Raw genomic sequence first — 18862 nt, forward strand, 5'->3', positions numbered from 1 at the left:
TGTATGTAGGTAATATTTCATGGTAAGGGGGAAAACTGTATGAATCATTATGAAGGAGTTGCTTTATTGAAAAGAAAGGGACAAACATTATTTCATTAAATTGTATTGCAAACATATTGCTGAGTGTTTCCATTATTTTTCCTCCCACATATATATATTTTTTTTGTTAGGCATCATGACAGTGCAACATCATGTGAGTTTATTGTATAGCCTGCATTCTTATATAGGGTGTGAAATAATCCAAGGACATCAATTGATGATAATCCAAATAGTGCAGCAATCCCAAGCATGCAACAAATTCTGGAATGCTTCTGCTTGTGCTCGATAATATGAATTGATATGTTATACATACAATAAAAAGGTACTAGTTAAACACATGAATTAGTGCTATAAAATTCTTTAAAATGGAAAATCTCAGAATGCAAGCGCCTACATAGGTTACCCTTGTTTTGACATTCTTTGATACAGCAAATGGACTTGTACTTACTTTCAATCAAATGAAGGCACGCCTTATTTAAAAATATTAATACACATGTTCAAAATAACATATTTTAAAAAAGAGTAAAGTAGCAAATAAGTAAACACTAATAAACGAGCGAGTAATAATGCAGTTAATCAAAGACCAGCTGAAGAGTCTCTGAAGATTGAGGATGGGTTGGGGGCAGGACATGTAACCACATTGTTAATCCACAAGGAAGCTCACACTTTTTTGAGGTACAACTGCAATTATTATATTATAAGAAGAATATAATAAGAATATGGCTAGATTCCTTATTTTTGCAGTACAGCAATAAGGTATTGTAATACGTTTTGTTGTTGTTGTTTTTTTTAATGACCATATTAGTTGAACAACATTAAAATCATGAAGTGTATTCACAATCTTATGCTATTATAATTTAGTTAAACATAATGGCTAAAAGTTAAAATGCATGTTGTCCAGGTAAAACTGTAAACATATTTTGGGTCCTTTCATTATGCTAATTACTTTAAGATGTAGTACAATTACAGTAAATAGCACTGCATTATTTCCTATGCATAGGCACAATATTACATCCATGCTGCTTAATATGCTTATCGCTTCTTATCAGATGTGCAAATAATCCCACAGATTCTACATCAGAAAAGTGGAATAGAGAATTAATTGGATAAATGAATTTTTTCCCCACTATACAAACTCAACGGTGTCGTTACACTCATGACGGTGCATACACAACCATAACAAAATATTGATGGCAGTAATAAGTGTAAGCATGACTTAAGTCTCCAATTTGCATTGAAGGTCAGTGGCTGTATTTCAGATGCAGAGGTGACTGAAATTGTGGACATCAGCATGATGAAGCATCAAGTGTCAGTGATTAGGCTGGTCATTGCTGGAACTGCAACAGACAAGGTAGTAGACAAAAGCTATAGTTAAATACTCTTATGTAGAAGACATTTTAGAGGCAAACATAATTACAAGGAAAGGAAATTACAATGATCAAACAATCAAGGATCAATTTTCTATAAATGTTTATGCTATTTTAATAAACTTGGCTTTTGTCACATGGGCTGCTAGTAATCTGACTGACGTTGCTCTTACCTGAATGCACCCAATCTTAGTTGTGGGGAGGGTATGAGAATCGGTACTGTGGTAGAAGGCTACTGAATACCTGCAAGAGACTCACACTGTTACAAATACAGACTACATAGATACATACGTGCAAACAATTGACAGAATACAGCACAAAAATACGACTAATTACAGAATATGCTGTAGTGTCAGAGGAGCAACTTTATAAAGGGAACCTTAATGTTTCCGTTAAGCTGCAAATGCCAAACTCATCGTGAATTAATGATATTTATAAATTCAATTAACATTTTCAGAGGGGGGAAAAGACATATTAAAAGGTACACAGACACTTCTAGCTTTAACAGTCGTCATATTGCGAATGACTTGAGCATACCCCGTGAGACTTCAGTTCAGTTAGCATCCAAGTATTAACTCTCCATGTGCGATTTACTTATGGTGCCTATCTCACAAACAAATTCGTATTGAGCAATGTGTGCCACACGCAAGCCACAACAAGCATATATCCGCTTCATTTAATCTTTACGGGGGCTTACTCTTCTTTTTAGAATCTGTTCGCACCTCCCCGACTTGGCCTCCATGTTGTCTGGGTAACAAAAGTTTGATAGAATGAATAGCATTTTTTGAGTGTGTACTGTAGTGTGTACTCATGTTCACACCTATTGACAAAGTTGGTTTAATTAACCAAATAAGCATGTTTTGGGAATATTGGAGAAAACATGCAAACTTTTGGAGACAAGATTATAACGCTAAACCTCACATTTGTGAGGCAGGCGTCTTAAGGTAGAAAACACTTGACAGAATTTAGGCTCCTTCCAATTGGATAAAAATGTGAGCTTCACAAATACGTAGCTCCAATAGCTCCAATAAAATTGAAGATGTTGTGTTTGGCCAGAGTGGAGAGATTACAGAGAGGAGGTTAGACTGGTTCCTTTCCCTATAGAAAAACTGATAAATTTATTGGGTTCAGTATTGACCTCTTGACAATGATTGTGTAGTTGCAGTGTGTCCGTATTTGGTTTCTCCAGTTTTATAATGGTGTTAATTTCCTGCCAAAGTGTATGCATGGGGTGGAGTTTGGGAAATTTTTCTGTACACGATTATATTGAAATGTATGATCGTTTTATTTTTTTATGTTTTATTTTTTAATCCTAATTACCATCCCAAGCAGCAAAATAAAGGCAAAAATTAGCACAAGAATAACAAATGATGAAAGGAAATACAAATAGAACCTTAAAAGTCTAACGCAAATCGTTTTGGGATGATGTTGGATATCCTATTTGATGGTAAAATGTTTCCCACATGAACCAATATAAATCCAAACAATCCAATCCAAATTAACAACAATTCCAGAGTAAATCTGTTGCAATCAAGTAATGCTCATGAAATGCAACATTTGAAAATGGTTTTGTTGTGTTTTTGTCTTGGGTCACAACAATTGTATTGTAATTTGATTGTTGATTGTGCTTTAGATTAATTGTTAGAGAAGCCCATGTCCATTTTTTTTTTTTTTTTTACAGCTAATCAAAAAAGAAAACAATCAGAAACCTCAAATTAGTAATGTTGCCCCATGTTGCATATCTCAGCGTCATAAGAAAAGCAATATAAAAGTCAGCAGCAAATTGTGACATCATTCTGCATTTGGAGATATTGTATAAATAATAACAGAGAGGTGCCAATTAAAAGTTCAGTTGGTAAAAAGAAGGGGGAGCCACATACAGTACATGATGTATACAGTTGTCTGTATTGTGAAAAGAACAGTTAAAATACCTTTGGACATTTACATAAGTGAAAGCAATCAAGGCCATATATAATAATTCATAATGATAGGCATCATCAGTGTAGCAACAGCAATATAGCCTGAAGTGCAAGTGTGGAAAATGAAAATAAAAGCAGTTTAAGAAATAAAAGAGAACATACGTTACAAAATATGATCTAAAACACACAAAGTTCTGTCTGACATTGGGTGGACCAATCTCTGAATACCACCAATATTGTTGAGTACTAAAACATGGACTTTTATGGCGATGACAGAAACACTGTTCACCTTATCACATTTACTGACATAAAGATAAGTGCTATCAGTGTTCCACATTTAGGCTTGTGACATTTTCAAAGTTTGTAACTTTTCATAATTCCATGGGAGTTGCACAACAAATGGTTGAAGCTAAAATTTTCTCTAGTGTCCAAGTGTGCTACAATATGCGATGCTATTGACTTAATACAAAACATAATTGCGTTGTAGAAAAGCAAACGTCTCCACTGCACAATTTGCCACAACCATGTGCTTCTCCACATTTTCATCTCATGTTTGTGTTACGGTTGACGCATGGTTGAGGACCCAAATGCAGGCAAGTGTCGAGGAAAAGCAGGTGCGCACTCAAAAAAGTCATTTAATTGGCAGAGAACAAAAAGTTAAAAAGTTATTTGATGATTAAATATACAAACTCAACACAAGTCCAAAACGAGATTCAAAGTATCTGAACTAACAGTTGGAAAAAGACAACATGAACAAGGGCAGATGCAACAAACAAACAATAAACCGACAAGGAACCGAAAAGTAGAAAGCAGGAAACTTAAATACAAGCAAGTGATGACACAACGACAAACACCTGAACAAGAAACGCGTGGCTGAGGAAGCTGATTGGTGAACACAAGGGGACCGGCTTGATGAGCACAGGTGGGCACAATAACGTAACGAGACAAAAAGGGGCACAAAGATAACATGACAAAACTAATCCAAATCAAAACCAAATCAGCAAAACACAGATCATGACAGTTTTTTGTTTTGTTTTTGTTTTTTTAAGAATAAACATTCACGCCTTCTTAGATACCTTGTGCATCACTGTTATCAGTGAGATTGAAATTCTTAAATCGCTTGTCCTTCAACATGAAATCAATCACCCTCTATGATGCAGCATATAAATAGTGATTGTTTCTTTATTTTATTCAGTCGGGCTCGGAGATAGGCATAAGGAAGTGGGGGGCAAGGCACCCCCAACCGCTCTGATTGCCCCACCAAACTTAACGGCAAGCAAAAATACCAAAAAAACAAACAAAACAAAAAAAAATCCAAGTATAGACTTGTTAGAGCGTCATCGGAGGAGCCGTCTCTGCTCTATTCTCTTGTCCTTCCTTCCAAGTAGCTACTGATTGGTAGATGCATAGGGAGCGCGTTGCCAGCCAGTCGCTTCACTTGCTTGCATAGACACTCACTCAAAGCAAAGCAGAGCAGAGCAGAACGCACAGACACACTGCAGTCAGGGGCGGACTTACCATTAGGAAAAACTAGTAGCGTAGTGTTAAGTGATAAACACATTTAGATTAACCACAAAAATAGAAAAAAATCCAAACAAACTTGACAAAAATCACAATAAAAAAAAGTCCAAAAGTTAATTATTGCATTTCCTCATATAGTGGCTGAAGGAGTTCATTGGGGGCCTTTTGTGCGCGTTTAGAAATATTTATACATTTCTTACTAATAACAATATAGGCTGACATAATACATATCAAACAGCAAAGATGGCATTGCTGCAAACAAACTCACCAAGTACATGCTATAAGACTCCACACCTTACCACATCCTGACGAACCTTCCCAGTGTGTGACTCTGTAGGTGCTGCTGTTTAGCTGAGCATCACCAGCAAGTCTTTAATCTCCATTAGCAATCTTATAGAACCAATGACAGCAGAAGAGCATAAGTATGTGCTTTTATGATCAATTTTCACTATATTCTTATTCCTTCTTTTTGCTCCCTACATGCGCTCAGCAAACGGTTTTCAAATATGCTGTTTTTTTTTTTCTTATGTACGTGGCAGGATATTTTCAGTTTATCAGTTTACAGTGCCTTCAGTGGCACACTGGCAGATTTTTCCACACATCTGATCCAGGCCTGGTGCACCACGTAGTAGAAATATGATTAGTTCACTTGAACCATTTAGTGTAAATTCAACTCTATTAAAAAAAAAGTTGTTTCTTTTAAGATTGTGACATGCCATTACATTTGCGAGGAGACGGCTTGTTTTAAAACCAACATAATTGAAAAGTGCATCTTTGGATAAACATTCACCAGAAGACACATTCGTTTATGTCGTTTTTAAACTGCAGAATTATGGCTGGGGAATACTTTTCCCTTTATAAAATATGGGTGGATTAACCGACTAACTTACTGACATCACACTTGGTGCTTTACTTCAAAATGTAAAAATAAGAAATTTTGCACATGACCATTTGTGGATACACAATGTGAGTTTCAATACCATTTTATACAGACTGGATAGTACACTGATAAAGGCTATATGATGTGTTATTCCCACTTGTCCACAAAATGTCCAGTGAATATCAGATTTTTTTTTCTTTGTTTTTAACAAATCTTGCATGTGAGTTGTCAACTCAAAATGCTAAAAATGCTCATGAAAAAGTCATTAATGTCCTCTTCTGGACTAGTTAGCCGTCACAGAATAAATGGAAGGCAGGGCCACTTGTGCTCCTGATATCAACTCCCTGAGAAAGGTCACAAAATATTCCAAATCCATTGGCCGAGGGTAGGCACAGGAAAATAGAAAACGGGAAATAGGACACCATGTTTTCCTCCTCTCTGTGAACTCACTCTCTCGGGTAAGAGAAAGGGAGGACTTAAGCAAGTTTTAGCTTCAACCAGGAGCAACAAAAATGTAAGGTCAATGTCTGGGCCGGTAGGAACCGTAGTATCTGGGGTAGAGAGGAGTGTAGTGGCTAGAGTGACTGTATGATGTCGTGCCAGAAGGGCTGTAATATGTGGGTGAATAACTGTGGGAGGAAGACGGAGAGTGAGAAGAAGAGTAGAAGGAGGATGACGAGGCAATGTGATTCACCGAAGTTCCCGTCAACCTGGACAAGGGACGGGTTTGAGGTGAGGGGCTCCACAAAGAGCGTTTGAGCCCCAGCAGTGGGGAACGATAGGGAGACGAAGGCGCAGAGCCTGCTTGGTTAGGTCTGGTTGTTGTCATAGTTTGAATATCTGGGGTAACATGTCTTGAAGGAGTCGAGCTACGGGAGAACGGGGATGTAATTCGGAAACTACGGGAATCAACGACAAACGTTCGCATCCCAAGGGTCCACCGAGACGGAGCAAGCGTCTGAGGGATTGAGGACGGGGTTGACGCCTCCAGAAATGGAGGGTTTTCGACCACCAGAGTTTCAGGCGGCGAGGCAATCGCTGGTGATGACGGACTGCGACAGGGTATGTGTGATATAGGTGATGTCAGGGTTGAGGACAAGTCTGGAGCAGTCGTGACAACTGATGCTGGACTATTAAGGCAGGAAGGGGAGGAACAACTGGGGACCAAAGCTGCACCAGAGCCTTGCGCCAGGTCCGAGGCCGAAGCTGAGGTTGGGAGACTTACTTTGGGAGTGCTGGTCTTCCTGCGGGTCAGCCTGCTCCCACGGTTCCGATGTGTTTGCTCTTGATCGAATGCCAAGTCCTCGAGGCGCTGTGTGAGGGCCAGTTTCTGTTGAATGGCCATTCGCAGGAGAGAGTTCAACGTTTTCTTTTCATCCTCAGCTGCGGCCAGCTGTCTTTGCATCTCATCCAGTTGGGTCACATACTCATCGCACCTGAGGGAGGAAAGGACCAGGTACAACCACGTCACGAACCAAATCGAATCCAAAATGCAGTTTCTTGCATCTGCTCACTCACCTGGTGGCGAACATTGCTCGTACGGAGGAGAATGTGGCCGCGTCCTCTTTTAAGGCCTTCAGCTCGTTCCGTAGCTTCATCATTGTGTCAGTCACCATTGACTTCTCCGTCTCATACTTGCTCTTCAGGTTGTTAAGAGCCACTTCTGCTGTCTGATAAAATACACACAGACGTACACCACCCCAAACATCAGCAAATCTTTTTTCTTCTTCTTTTTTTTCTTTGCTGACCAAACCCAGAAAGCAGGTGAGCCATGATTGGTTATTACCTACTTCCTCAGCACAGGTGATATCATCTTCAGTCAACAACAAGTGGAAAAATGTAAAGATATTATTTGTACATGAAATAATAAAGTTATCAAATTAATTCTGGACAAAATATAAAATTTGTACTGCTGCAAATGGCTCATTGATTCAAGTATCCCTTTAACATCGTGGCTTATGAATACAACCAAATGAACGCCATTATCGTCCCCCCATAAGCAAAAACAAGGTTAGTTTGGTAAACTTAAAGCTTTTGAAACCATTTCAAGCTTATCCATCCATCCATTTTCTTGACCGCTTATTCCTCACAAGGGTCGCGGGGGCTGCTGGCGCCTATCTCAGCTGGCTCTGGGCAGTAGGCGGGGGACACCCTGGACTGGTTGCCAGCCAATCGCAGGGCACACAGAGACGAACAACCATCCACACTCACACGCACACCTAGGGACAATTCAGAGCGCCCAATTAACCTGCCATGCATGTTTTTGGAATGTGGGAGGAGACCGGAGTACCCGGAGAAGACCCACGCGGGCACGGGGAGAACATGCAAACTCCACCCAGGAAGGTCCGAGCCTGGACTCGAACCGGAGACCTCAGAACTGGGAAGCGGACGTGCTAACCACTCGACTACCGTGCCGCCCCATTTCAAGCTTATTTGATATTTATTTCCAATAATTTTATATAGCATTAAGCATTTTTAGGCTCCGAAAAAAAAGAGTGTTTTTAGGCCATGAAAATAAGTACGCATTTGTAAAGGACAATTGGCTCTAATGGAGGATGTCCCAAAAATTGAGGTTCCACTATACATATACGCATGTGTATTTTGTAAATTGTTGATTTGGAAGGCAGATAGAAGTATAAAATAGGGGACGAACCCACCAAGTGTAAATATTGATTTTCTATAGGCTTTGTGTGTGTTTTCTCTGAGTAGTTCATAGATCAACCAAAAGCTGACACAAGCGACCTGTTTGTTAGCTTTGAGCACCAGCCGGAGAGTTGCTATCTGTTCCCTCTTAGTGCTGAGTAGAGACTTGAGCTTCAGGATCTCCTCCATGCAGCTTTCTTTGTCCTTGTCAAGCAAAGGTGCCAGTTCCCTTGCTGCAGCTCTCTGCCTAGACAGCTGAAGTGCCCTGTCCACAGCTCTCTGCAGGTGCTTGACCTGAGAATTGAGAGTGGAACATTTTCGAAAGAAATCAAATCTGAAGCAGGAAACCAAAACAAGTACCAAACAGAAGAAATAAAAATGAAGAAGTGTACAACGGATGATGTCTCTACCTGCTCTCTGATGATGGCATTGAGGTTGTAGATGTTCAGGGGCTCTCTGCGTAGCTCACCAGCTGGCTCCAAAGCGGGCGATGAGGACGACGAAGACGATGATGAGGCACTGATGCTGGGTGACCGGGTTGGAGGACTGCAGGGAGTCAGACTTTGCTCCGACTGACCCTGCATGACCTCCTTGCCCGTCTCTTTAATGTCTCTTGCTCTATCCCCGCCGGATAGCGGTTCTTTGGACGGAGATTCAGAGGGGCTCCGTGACTCCCCGGAAGTTGAGGTTGTGGAAGTGGCGGTGGCCAGTCTCCTGGCAAGGCGTGGCGTGAGCAGAACTTTACTGTTGTCGGCAGACATGGCTTTGAGACTGGCACAAAGGCCCCTGAGCCCCCTGCCCTGTCTGGAAGGGAAAATAAGATGCTGAGGAAGTACAGTTTGGGATGCTTAATGTGGTCCTACCATTGTATTAATTGGTTCCTACTACTCCATTTTCAAGTTGGGTGTTGTTAAAAAGTATACCAGATCTTTAATATTTGCACAAATGGCATCGTAGATACATTCTAGGTAAACGTGTGTAAAACCGTAAAACCTGTAGTAGTCCAGCATGACACGGTTTGGTGTCTCGTTGTTGCACAGACAGACGTGATGGTAAAGCTGGGCAAGCTCCTCACTCAGCATCACCAGTTCATCCTGAGCAGCATTCAAAGCTCCTTGGCTCTCACCGGCTGCCGACTGAGCCGCCTGCAACTCAGCCTCCAAATTAGAAATCTGACAAAAGAGGATCTCAGTCAAGACAGAAATTATTGCTTCCGTTACTTTTTTCTTCTGAGGATTTGCACTAATATGAAAGGACGCAGAGGTAAGCTTACCTTCTCTTTTCCTTCTTGGCAGCTCTTTTCTAGTGCTGTTACCTTTCTCTCGAGTCTCTGGTGCAGAGCATTTCCTCTTGGCTTCTCATGTGGTATACCTTCCCCGCACTGAGCCAACCTGTCCCGCAGGACTTTCACTTCTGACTTGAGCTCAACCACCTCAGTCACAGCCACCTGGTATTTGCACTGCAAGATCTCCAAACCTGGTGACTGGTAAGGAAATACTGGACTTTTCATCACTGTGCCGAGATTATCCTCCTCATTTTCATCTTCATCTTTGGTTTCCTTATCTTTGTCAAGTCCCTTGAGGTCTTCAGAGCTGAGCAGAGAATCAGAAGTGGTCTGGACCCCTTGCTGTCCGCGGCATAGGGCGGTGACCTTTTGGCTAAGGCGGAGGGTCTTCTCGTGCTGTTCAGACAGAGCCCCCTGGGTGTGCTGGAGTTGAGTTTGGGATTCCTGCAAACTGGTCATGAGCGCTACTTTCTCACGTTCCATCTGAATGGGGCAGAAGTGACATAAAGTGATATAGTTGCTCATTTTTTAAAATAGAATATACTGGCATTTGGCTATCATTTCTTGGATTTAGTTAATGAAAATAGTTTTCAAAGTTGGTAGCAACATGACAAGTGGCCACCATCTTAGTGGGATTATAAAAAATACAATAAAATAATATTGAAAAAACACTTCAAATGCCTGCCTCCTTAACAAATCAATAAATATAATATTCTTCCATTTGTGCTACTTAAGTTGAGATTTTAGGGCATTTTAGGGCGTTGGAAATGTCACGAAAATTTTGACTCAGTTTGTCAGCCAATCGTAGAGTAGAAGATGAAACCAAAGGGTCGAGGAGAACGTTGAGAAATAATGAAGTTATAACATTTTACTCTAATTTGAAGGTGTTTTTGAAGGTGTATATTGCACAAAAATGTTAAGCAAAAATACTGGTTTTTGTTTTTTTTGTTTTTTTTTGTTTTGTTTTCCCAACACACAAAAAAAACTCAATTTCTACAGAACTCATCAAATGCAAAAATGGCAGACTCATTTTGGGGAACTCTTGTCACATTAATAATTTTACTTCTCATAATTTTCTTTATTTTCGTTAATTGCAATAACCTCGGTTTGTCACTATGATGATTACTGTGTATATGAGCTCATCCTTTCTATCCATCCATCCATTTTCTTGACTGCTCATTCCTCAAAAGGGTCACAGGGGGTGCTGGAGCCTATCTCAGCTGGCTTTGGGCAGTAGGCGGGGTACACCCTGGACTGGTACACAGAGACAAACAGCCATCCACACTCACAAGCACACCTAGGGACAATTCGGAGCGCCCAATTAACCTGCCATGCACATCTTTGGAATGTGGGAGGAGACTGCAGTGCCCGGAGAAGACCCACGAAGAACATGCAAACTCCACCAAGGAAGGCCGGAGCCCAGACTCGAACCCGAGTCCTCAGAACTGGGAGGCGGACGTGCTAACCAGTCACCCACCTCATCCTTTCCACATTTTCAAATTACAAAACCTGAACTGAGATTTGCAATAAAAGTGCATCAGCCTGGGCAATGGGCAATAAAAGCAAACCCTTTTCTAGAATGCAATCAATAGCACAATATATTGTCACCATTTGGATGGATATAAATTAGCTGTTATGCAGCTTCTAGTATCCTGATCTGTATTTTACGTACATTCAATTTCAATTACACTAAGATGACGAATTACTTGTTGAGATGAAATATGTTGGAATAGAAAGGGACGAGTGAATGTATGGCTGGGAGCTCGAAGGAACACGGTAGTTAGATACTGCCACGTGCTGTGCACAGTGGGAATACTGTTTGTCAGCATCGTTTTACACTAAATTATTCACAAGTGATAGGCTTTAAATAGGAAACAACTGCTTGATTATGAATTTACCAGATGTTGAAACAATATCATAAACACCTGTGTATTTTCAAAATCAAGACTACACTGATTCGGCTAGGTGAAAAGGAGCTGATATTTGACCTGCTGATTCAACTCACAGTTAACAGTTGTTGCTTGAGCTTCTGAACCTCTGTCAGGTTCATCTCGCTGTAGAGGTCTGAAGTCGCCAGACTTTCGGTTTTACGACTCGTACCTCGGCATTCTCCATTAGCACCAGCCACCGACCCTGAAGCTGTTGCCATTCGTGTTGCACCTTGCACATGGCCATTACACCTCCAGGTTCAGAATACAAAAGGACACAAATTCAACCTTTTGGAAAACAGACATTTTAATTCCGAAAATATATCTGGGGATGACTACTTTATTCAGTAGCACATTTTTAGATCATTACCATATTCATTATCCCGGTACGCAGTGGTTTAACTGTAAAAGAGAGTCCCAACGGAGGTTTGTGCTCACCTTGTTGGATCTTCTGCGGTTGGCGAGAGCAAAGTTGTCGGAGTAGCCGTGCCGCTGGGCGGGGCAGACGTGAATGTCAGGTGCGCGCTGCCAGTGTACGCCACGTCACACATGCTCAGATGGTGAACCAGCTCTCTACGCAAGTGATACTTCTGCTCGCGCTCACTTTTCAGAGACTCCAGGGCCTCTTCCAGCTGGGAGTCCGAGATGTCCTTCAAACGCAGCGCATCTTGCAACTGGCTGTCCAAAACATCCGTCTCCTCTTCCAAAACTTTGATTTCATGTTTTAAGCCTTCATACTCCACCTGAATCAGAGACACATACATCAAGGAACAAAAAAAATTAGTTTTCTGCATACAGATTTTCTGATACAACAATGACAGGAAAAAAAATATTCTGAGAAGAGCCCTTACACTTTAGTATAAGTTATCAATCTTTTACGCATGCGGCCCATAGTGTTTATTCTGTGTTGCATTGCTGATCCATGTGCGTCTGAAGAATCTGTACCTGATTCTGTTTAAGGGTTGAAACCAGTTTCTGCAGAGAGATGTTCTCCTCTTCCAGTTCTGTGTAGTCCTGAATCAGCCTTGATTCTCGAAACTTGTACTCCCCAACCTCTTCTCGCATGCGGCTACGCTGCAGCTCCAGCATTTCATTACTCTGCTGAGACACAGCAGGGGAAGACAAAAGACCGTTTTCATATTACAGTCTTCTGCTTGAACTTATTTGTTGGATTGCAACTACAACTTTGTTTAGTTATTTAGAATGTACTCTGCAATTGGTGGATTAATACTAAACAACAAAACTAAATCATTCTGCACGTTACCTCTCGGAGCTCTTGCAGCAGGCAGCTGAGGTGGTCATTGTCAGCCTGTGCATTGGCGGCAGTAGCCCGGCTGTGCTTGACCTCAGCCTGGAGCTCCAGGAGCCGTCCCATGTAGTAGGCTTCCTTGGTGGCAGACTCCTGCAGCAGTGTCTCCTCGTTGGTCTCGCCGTCCTCGGCCACCTTACGCTGGGTGGAGTAGGCCTGACCAAATGCCTGCATGGAGCCAGAATGTACAAAGTTTCTTGTTATACGCTGTGGTTTTGCATTGTGTATTGATTAGATTGATTAGATGCATCCTAATATGATGACTTGCATCCATTTAATTATTTTCAAAGTTTTCATATTCTGTTGTCAACATTCTAAAAAGTCAGCAGAGGGCTTTTTTTTTTTTTTTTTTTTACTTTTTTAGGGAATGCTGAAAGCATCCCACATATGTTTCTCGAATTTTTATTTTCTTCACTTTTTTGCCGAGAAACAACTCCCATATTATACTTCCGATTTACAGCATTCAAATTTCAACTTGCTTCAAAACTTCACGCCTTCTGGGGTATATATGGTCTTATTCCACATTACATACAGTACTCGCACAATTTAACGTTAAATATCAACTTTTTCCCTATTCATTTTTAATGGGATTCATACAACTGATCATCATTACTAGCTCTGATAATGCTCAGTGGAACACTGGGTTAAGTGTGTTGTTCACTCACCAGGAGGTCCAGGGTTCGAATCGGACCTCCAACTGTACATTGCAAATATGTTAATTGGCAACTGAAATGATTAAATGCACTCTGGCTTGCATCAAATGGCTATTTTTAAAATACATACGCCATTAGCCATGAATTTGAACAAGGCAAGTTAGCTCAGTTGTTAGAGCAACTGCTTCTCGCGTGGAGAACCTGGTTTCGAAACCTGCTTGGACCACATTTTATTACATTCGATGGTTTGGTACCAACTGACTACTGTATCAGGAAATGGATTATAATTTCTCTGAAATGATTCAATCCCACCTTAGACAGATTGCAGTTCAAGTTTTCTTTTTTATTCATATATCTTTCAATTAAAAACTTGTAATTTTCACATAATTTATGTTTCAATTTACTTCAGAAGCATTTAGCTTAGCATTCAGCTTTCAGCATTCCCACGCAATTTCTACAGAAATTGCACTTATTCTAGTTACTATTAAAAGTGGTTCACTTCTTACACGACAATTGAGATGTGGACTTTTGTCACGCCATTAAAGTTAAGACCGGGTGATGAATGGCTGATAAGATTGAAATGCTACTTTATAAATACCCGTACAGGTCAACGTTTTTGACCATTAAGGACTATTTAGATTTCAGTTCCAAAATTGGTTTGATATAGCAGTGAGCAAGGCTGTCACGAAGGGAGTTAATTTCTCTTTCCAAAACAGCACAGCTGACAAATTCCTCCTTTGCTCCCTTCTATCAAGGTATTAAAAAGGAAAATAAGAGTGCACTGGTGCTAAGGGATAGATTAGGCTGGAGTAATGGAAAAGAAATGGAGGGAGGGAATGGATAAAGGGAGGAGAGATAATCAGATTTAAAAATACTTCATTCCTCTCCCTTGGCATCGCTCCTTTGTTTTTCTGTCCTCATCCTGTCATTGCTCTATTGTTCTCAACACTATGCCAGACATCAGCAGGATAACAATTGTCAGTTAGTTCCAGACTCAAAAGGGAAAATATCGGAGCTTCCTTTAATGGAAGAAATTGTTAATAATTTCCTTCCCTGTGACCTGTATTCAGTTTTGACACAATACAAAAATGGCTACCTTCTGTTTCCTATCCATATGCTGGCTTGCTTTGCACATTGTTTACATTGTGATTTATGATGCTACATATGTTTCAGTACTTAAACATAGGATATTATATTAGTATTTTGCATAAAAATGGTTGATGCTGCTGTCTGCCAGTTGAAATCAGTGCAACATTTTTGAAATATTGTCATAATTTTCCTAAAAATATTGTTATAATATATATAATATGTGCCCTGCAATTGGTTGGCAACCAGTTCAGGGTGTACCCCGCCTACTTCCCAAAGCCAGCTGGGATAGGCTCCAGCACTCCCGCGACCCTTGTGAGAAGCAAGCGGTTAAGAAATTGGATGGATGGATATATAATATGTGTAATATAATGTCACAAACTGTCTTAATATGTCACACAGAAAACTTTATATTTTTAATAGAAACTATCCATCGTGTTTACAGGAACCTAAAGTACGGTGTAAAATCTGGATCAGGTCAAAATGTGCACATGAATGCACGAATCAGACTAATTGTCTACCTTTAATCAAAAATACCGAAATCCACATTGTATAAATGAAAACGGATATTCAAGATTCCTGATGAAATCATCATGACCTCATTGTTATGAATAATTCATGATGCCACTTCCACACTGTGTGTGTGCGTGCTTGTGCTGGTGTGTGCACGTTTGCACACATGCATTTTTCAGGCAGTTAGTATGCTCTTGAGTGCATCTGGTCTGTGGCTCTGTGTTATTCATAACCAAGAGGGCTAGAGACCAAGAAGTTACAACTTAAAAACATTCATAAAGACAAGTCAAATGATAAAGTGCAATGTAATGCCACAGAACACCACGGCACTAAAAATAGTAGCTGTATGATGCCAAAGTTATTCCCGTATGGTCCGAAAACCTTGGTAGAAAGCTGACCGACAGTATCCGATGACAACATAGCAAGCAGAGAGACGTGTCATTGATAGTGACATAACCGAAGAGTAACGCGGTAGCATCCTTATGGGTCATGTGCTCCTACTGTTTTTAGCACCAAGGCTTCCGATCGCTGCATTTTTCATCAACACTCACTAAAAATACATTACAAACAAACTCGCTTCCGGCCCTTTCCAACAAATACAGTCCATTGGAACACCTTCAAGATCCATTTGAACAAGACTGAGGCTAAGCATCTGAAAAACAACACTCATTACTTTACAGTGCTGATTTATACCAGACAGACCCATTATTGATTATGCCCTAAATCCTCATTCAGGTCACTGATCAAAGTTTTGGGCACAATACTGTGAAAAAAATCTTAAACTAACACTAGATTTATTCATTCTGTATGGCAACTTGGCATGTTTAAATGTGGAGCAAGAATGCAAGGAATACCAAACAAAATCATGAGAAATGGAAACACTTATTGGTTCATCGAAAATTACGTTCAGAGATTTGGTACCATCATAATTCCAAGCGGCTGGATGCTTCCACTGAAGTCACAGTGACTCAGACATGATTGTACATTGATTACTGTTCTACTATTTCAGAGCAAAACGGAATGAACGAACCATCATGTTAATTGATGTTGAAGAAGAATCATAAATGATGATAACCAATTACTTTTGATCAGTAATTCTGTTTGTTGAAAAGGCAAGCACCCTTTTGTGTTTCTACAATGAAACATTACAACAATATCAGTCAAGCCCCGTTTATCATGGGAGGGTATGTTCCACACACAACAGAAATCTGTGATATTAGGCAGCAATCAAGTCTGGACTGTGGTCGGCAGCAGCTGCTGTCGGAGTTTGCAATATGGGTTTGTTTTACAGTTTTCCCGATTAATAAAGAGCTGAAAAGCACAACCAATAGCACCCATAAAATGTACTCATGCTCTATTTTGCAGTACTCATATCAATAATACTGCTAATCACATCAAAATGATAATTATTTCAAATACTTTACAAACTGATCCCTAATCCTTCTTGCAGTGCACTATTCTATTAGTTAGCTATGTGCTCGATGATGCTGTCGCGACAAGGGGAATTCCGTGCTGGTTACAGCACCGCCACCTGGCGGTCAGGAGGGACGAAATAGAAATGTAGCTTCATGAAACACTTGCTATATTTTTTTTTACTCCTCTAGATGGTGCTCTGGTTCAAAGATGCAGTGGAGGTTTAATCAATTTACATTGCACTTGCCTTTATCATTAAACCAAGAGCACCATCTAGAGGGGGGGAGGGTATTGCAAGTGGTTTATGACGCTTCGTTCTGCAGGGTTCAGATGGTTTCTTAATGTGCGAGGAACACTTCCATCCATCCATCCATTTTCTGAACCACTTGTTCCTCACAAGGGTGGCGGGGGTTGCTGGAGCCTACCTCAGCTGGCTATAGGCGGCAGGCAGAGTACACCCTGAACTGGTTGCCAGCCAATCACAGGGCACACAGAGACAAAAAACCATCCACACTCACAAGCACACCTAGGGACAATTCGGAGCGCCATGCATGTCTTTGGAATGTGGGAGGAGACCGGAGTACCCGGAGAAGACCCACGCAGGGACGGGGAACATGCAAACTCCACCCAGGAAGGCCGGAGCCTGGACTCAAACCCGAGTCCTCAGTACTGGGAGGCGGACGTGCTAACCAGTCATTCACCGTGGAGAGAAACAGTTCCATATTTAGAATGCTTTGAGATCAATTCTGCCTGTTGAATTGCCAGTTTTTAAAACAGTTTACTTGAATTTCTTTCTTATAATTTTCAATCATGTTATACTCAAGAGTCAGGCTAATATTTGCAGCTGATGGGGAACAATGCCAGTTTGCTGTATTGGTAACATCAATAATGAGAAACTGGCTAAAAAAAAAAAAAAAAACTAAAATATTGCATGAAAGTCTGTTTAAACTTCAAACTATTCTTCCCTGCATGTTTCCTAAAATGACTTTTCAAGTGAGTCCTACAATACTTTACTTTTTCCAAGTAACAAAGCCGTACCCCTGCCGAGCCCACCTCCTGCAGCTGTTCCAGCTCCAGCCTCAGAGCCTCCTGATCGGCCTCCAACTCGGCATACTGCTGCTTCAAGCTCTGGTTTTCATCCAGAACCGCCAGCCCACACTCCGCCGCCCGGATCTTCTCGCGGTTGGCCTCCGCCAGCTCCCGGGTCAGACGCTCCACCTCGGCCCGGCACTGCTCCACCTTGTCGGCGCATCCTCCTGCTGCTCCACCGGCGGCCATCGCCCCTCTCCTCCCTCCCTGCGTCGGATGAGCGGAACTGCGCGACCGCAGGAGGCAGACTACAAATCCACACCACCACCCTCTGTGGATAAAGCTGCTTCAAATCGCGCGTAGAAAACAATAAACACTCTCAAATATCCATAAAGTGCCCCCATCCTCATCGCCATGAGTCATCTTCAGCCATATGACACTCCAAAGGATGCGTTTTCTCATTATCCGCATCCGCGTCCACTCCCTCTGTTTTCTGCTTATTCACCAGCTTCAAGCCGCCATCTGTGCCCGCAGCCGAGAAGCAAGGCATCCCCTTTGTGTGATCCAGCTGCAGATACAGGTTACGTTTCGGACTGCAGTTAGGACTACAGCACTGCCTAGCGACACAGCATCCCATGGGCATTCACATCGCGTGAACGACTGTTTCAGGACAAAGCTGAACGAATCCTCAAATAATGCAACGGTCACAAAAAAAAAACAGTTAAAATAATAATAATAATAATAATAATAATAATAATAATAATAATAATAATAATAATAATAATAATAATAATAACATCTTTATTAATAATTCTGTTTTGTAATTCAGAAGGTTTCAAAACCTTATGAGTTCACTTTATTGATGAGAATAAAGGTATGCAATTTGACTTTAAAAAAAACACATATAAAATATATCAGAAATAGCGGAATTACTATAGTAGTATGGTATTTGAGGATTGATGAATTAAATAAAATTGTAACTATTTTAATTTCATTGGAACGAGAAAACAACACTTTTTTTTTTATTTAAAAAAAAAAAAGTGTGAATACACATATTTAAATGTCACATCGTTGAATTGTCCTACAGCATTCCAAAACTCCACTGTAATTGAAGCTATTATTGTGATATATATTTTCTTTTATATATAAAGATAGGTGAATTTGTAACCTTGCATGAATCACAATTATCAATCTGGCTTGAGAGGTTAGTAAGTTTGTCAAAAGAACAGCTTTGGACAGAGTCTACCAACTGAAGCGGACCCTTATAAACAAATGTT

The 18862-nt window shown here is 40.8% G+C and overlaps 1 protein-coding gene across 5 annotated transcripts; it reads right to left on the minus strand.

Annotated features, from left to right (window-relative positions):
* Positions 1-238: 238 nt before the first annotated feature.
* On the minus strand, positions 239-18233 carry LOC144003818 (protein bicaudal D homolog 1-like). Of its 5 annotated transcripts, XM_077500413.1 has the most exons (13): positions 17595-18233; positions 12847-13059; positions 12528-12683; positions 12021-12325; positions 11660-11834; positions 9643-10137; positions 9363-9541; positions 8780-9173; positions 8469-8663; positions 7245-7396; positions 6952-7162; positions 1580-1649; positions 239-1376 (listed from the first exon to the last, which is right to left on the minus strand). In XM_077500413.1, the coding sequence occupies exons 1-12, from the start codon at positions 17832-17834 to the stop codon at positions 1596-1598; spliced, it is 2769 nt and encodes a 922-aa protein (XP_077356539.1). In that variant the 5' UTR covers positions 17835-18233; the 3' UTR covers positions 239-1376; positions 1580-1595. The 5 variants fall into 5 exon arrangements, with proteins under 5 accessions (XP_077356539.1, XP_077356538.1, XP_077356537.1 ...); XM_077500412.1 differs by lacking the exons at positions 239-1376; positions 1580-1649 and having other exon boundaries at positions 5814-7162; positions 12528-12680; positions 17610-18233; XM_077500411.1 differs by lacking the exons at positions 239-1376; positions 1580-1649 and having other exon boundaries at positions 5814-7162; positions 17610-18233.
* Between the last annotated feature and the right edge of the window lie 629 nt (positions 18234-18862).

Source organism: Festucalex cinctus, chromosome 16 (genome assembly GCF_051991245.1).
Source record: "Festucalex cinctus isolate MCC-2025b chromosome 16, RoL_Fcin_1.0, whole genome shotgun sequence".
In the NCBI taxonomy this organism is placed as follows: Eukaryota; Metazoa; Chordata; class Actinopteri; order Syngnathiformes; family Syngnathidae; genus Festucalex; species Festucalex cinctus.

Coding starts and splice junctions, on each gene's coding strand:
- LOC144003818 (XM_077500409.1), bottom strand. CDS start 17,834: ATGGCCGCCGGTGGAGCAGCAGGAGGATGCGCCGACAAGGTGGAGCAG. Junction 13,060..17,594: donor AGGAGGTGGGCTCGGCAGGG/GTACGGCTTTGT, acceptor GGCTCCATGCAG/GCATTTGGTCAGGCCTACTC. Junction 12,684..12,846: donor TGCTGCAAGAGCTCCGAGAG/GTAACGTGCAGA, acceptor GCTGTGTCTCAG/CAGAGTAATGAAATGCTGGA.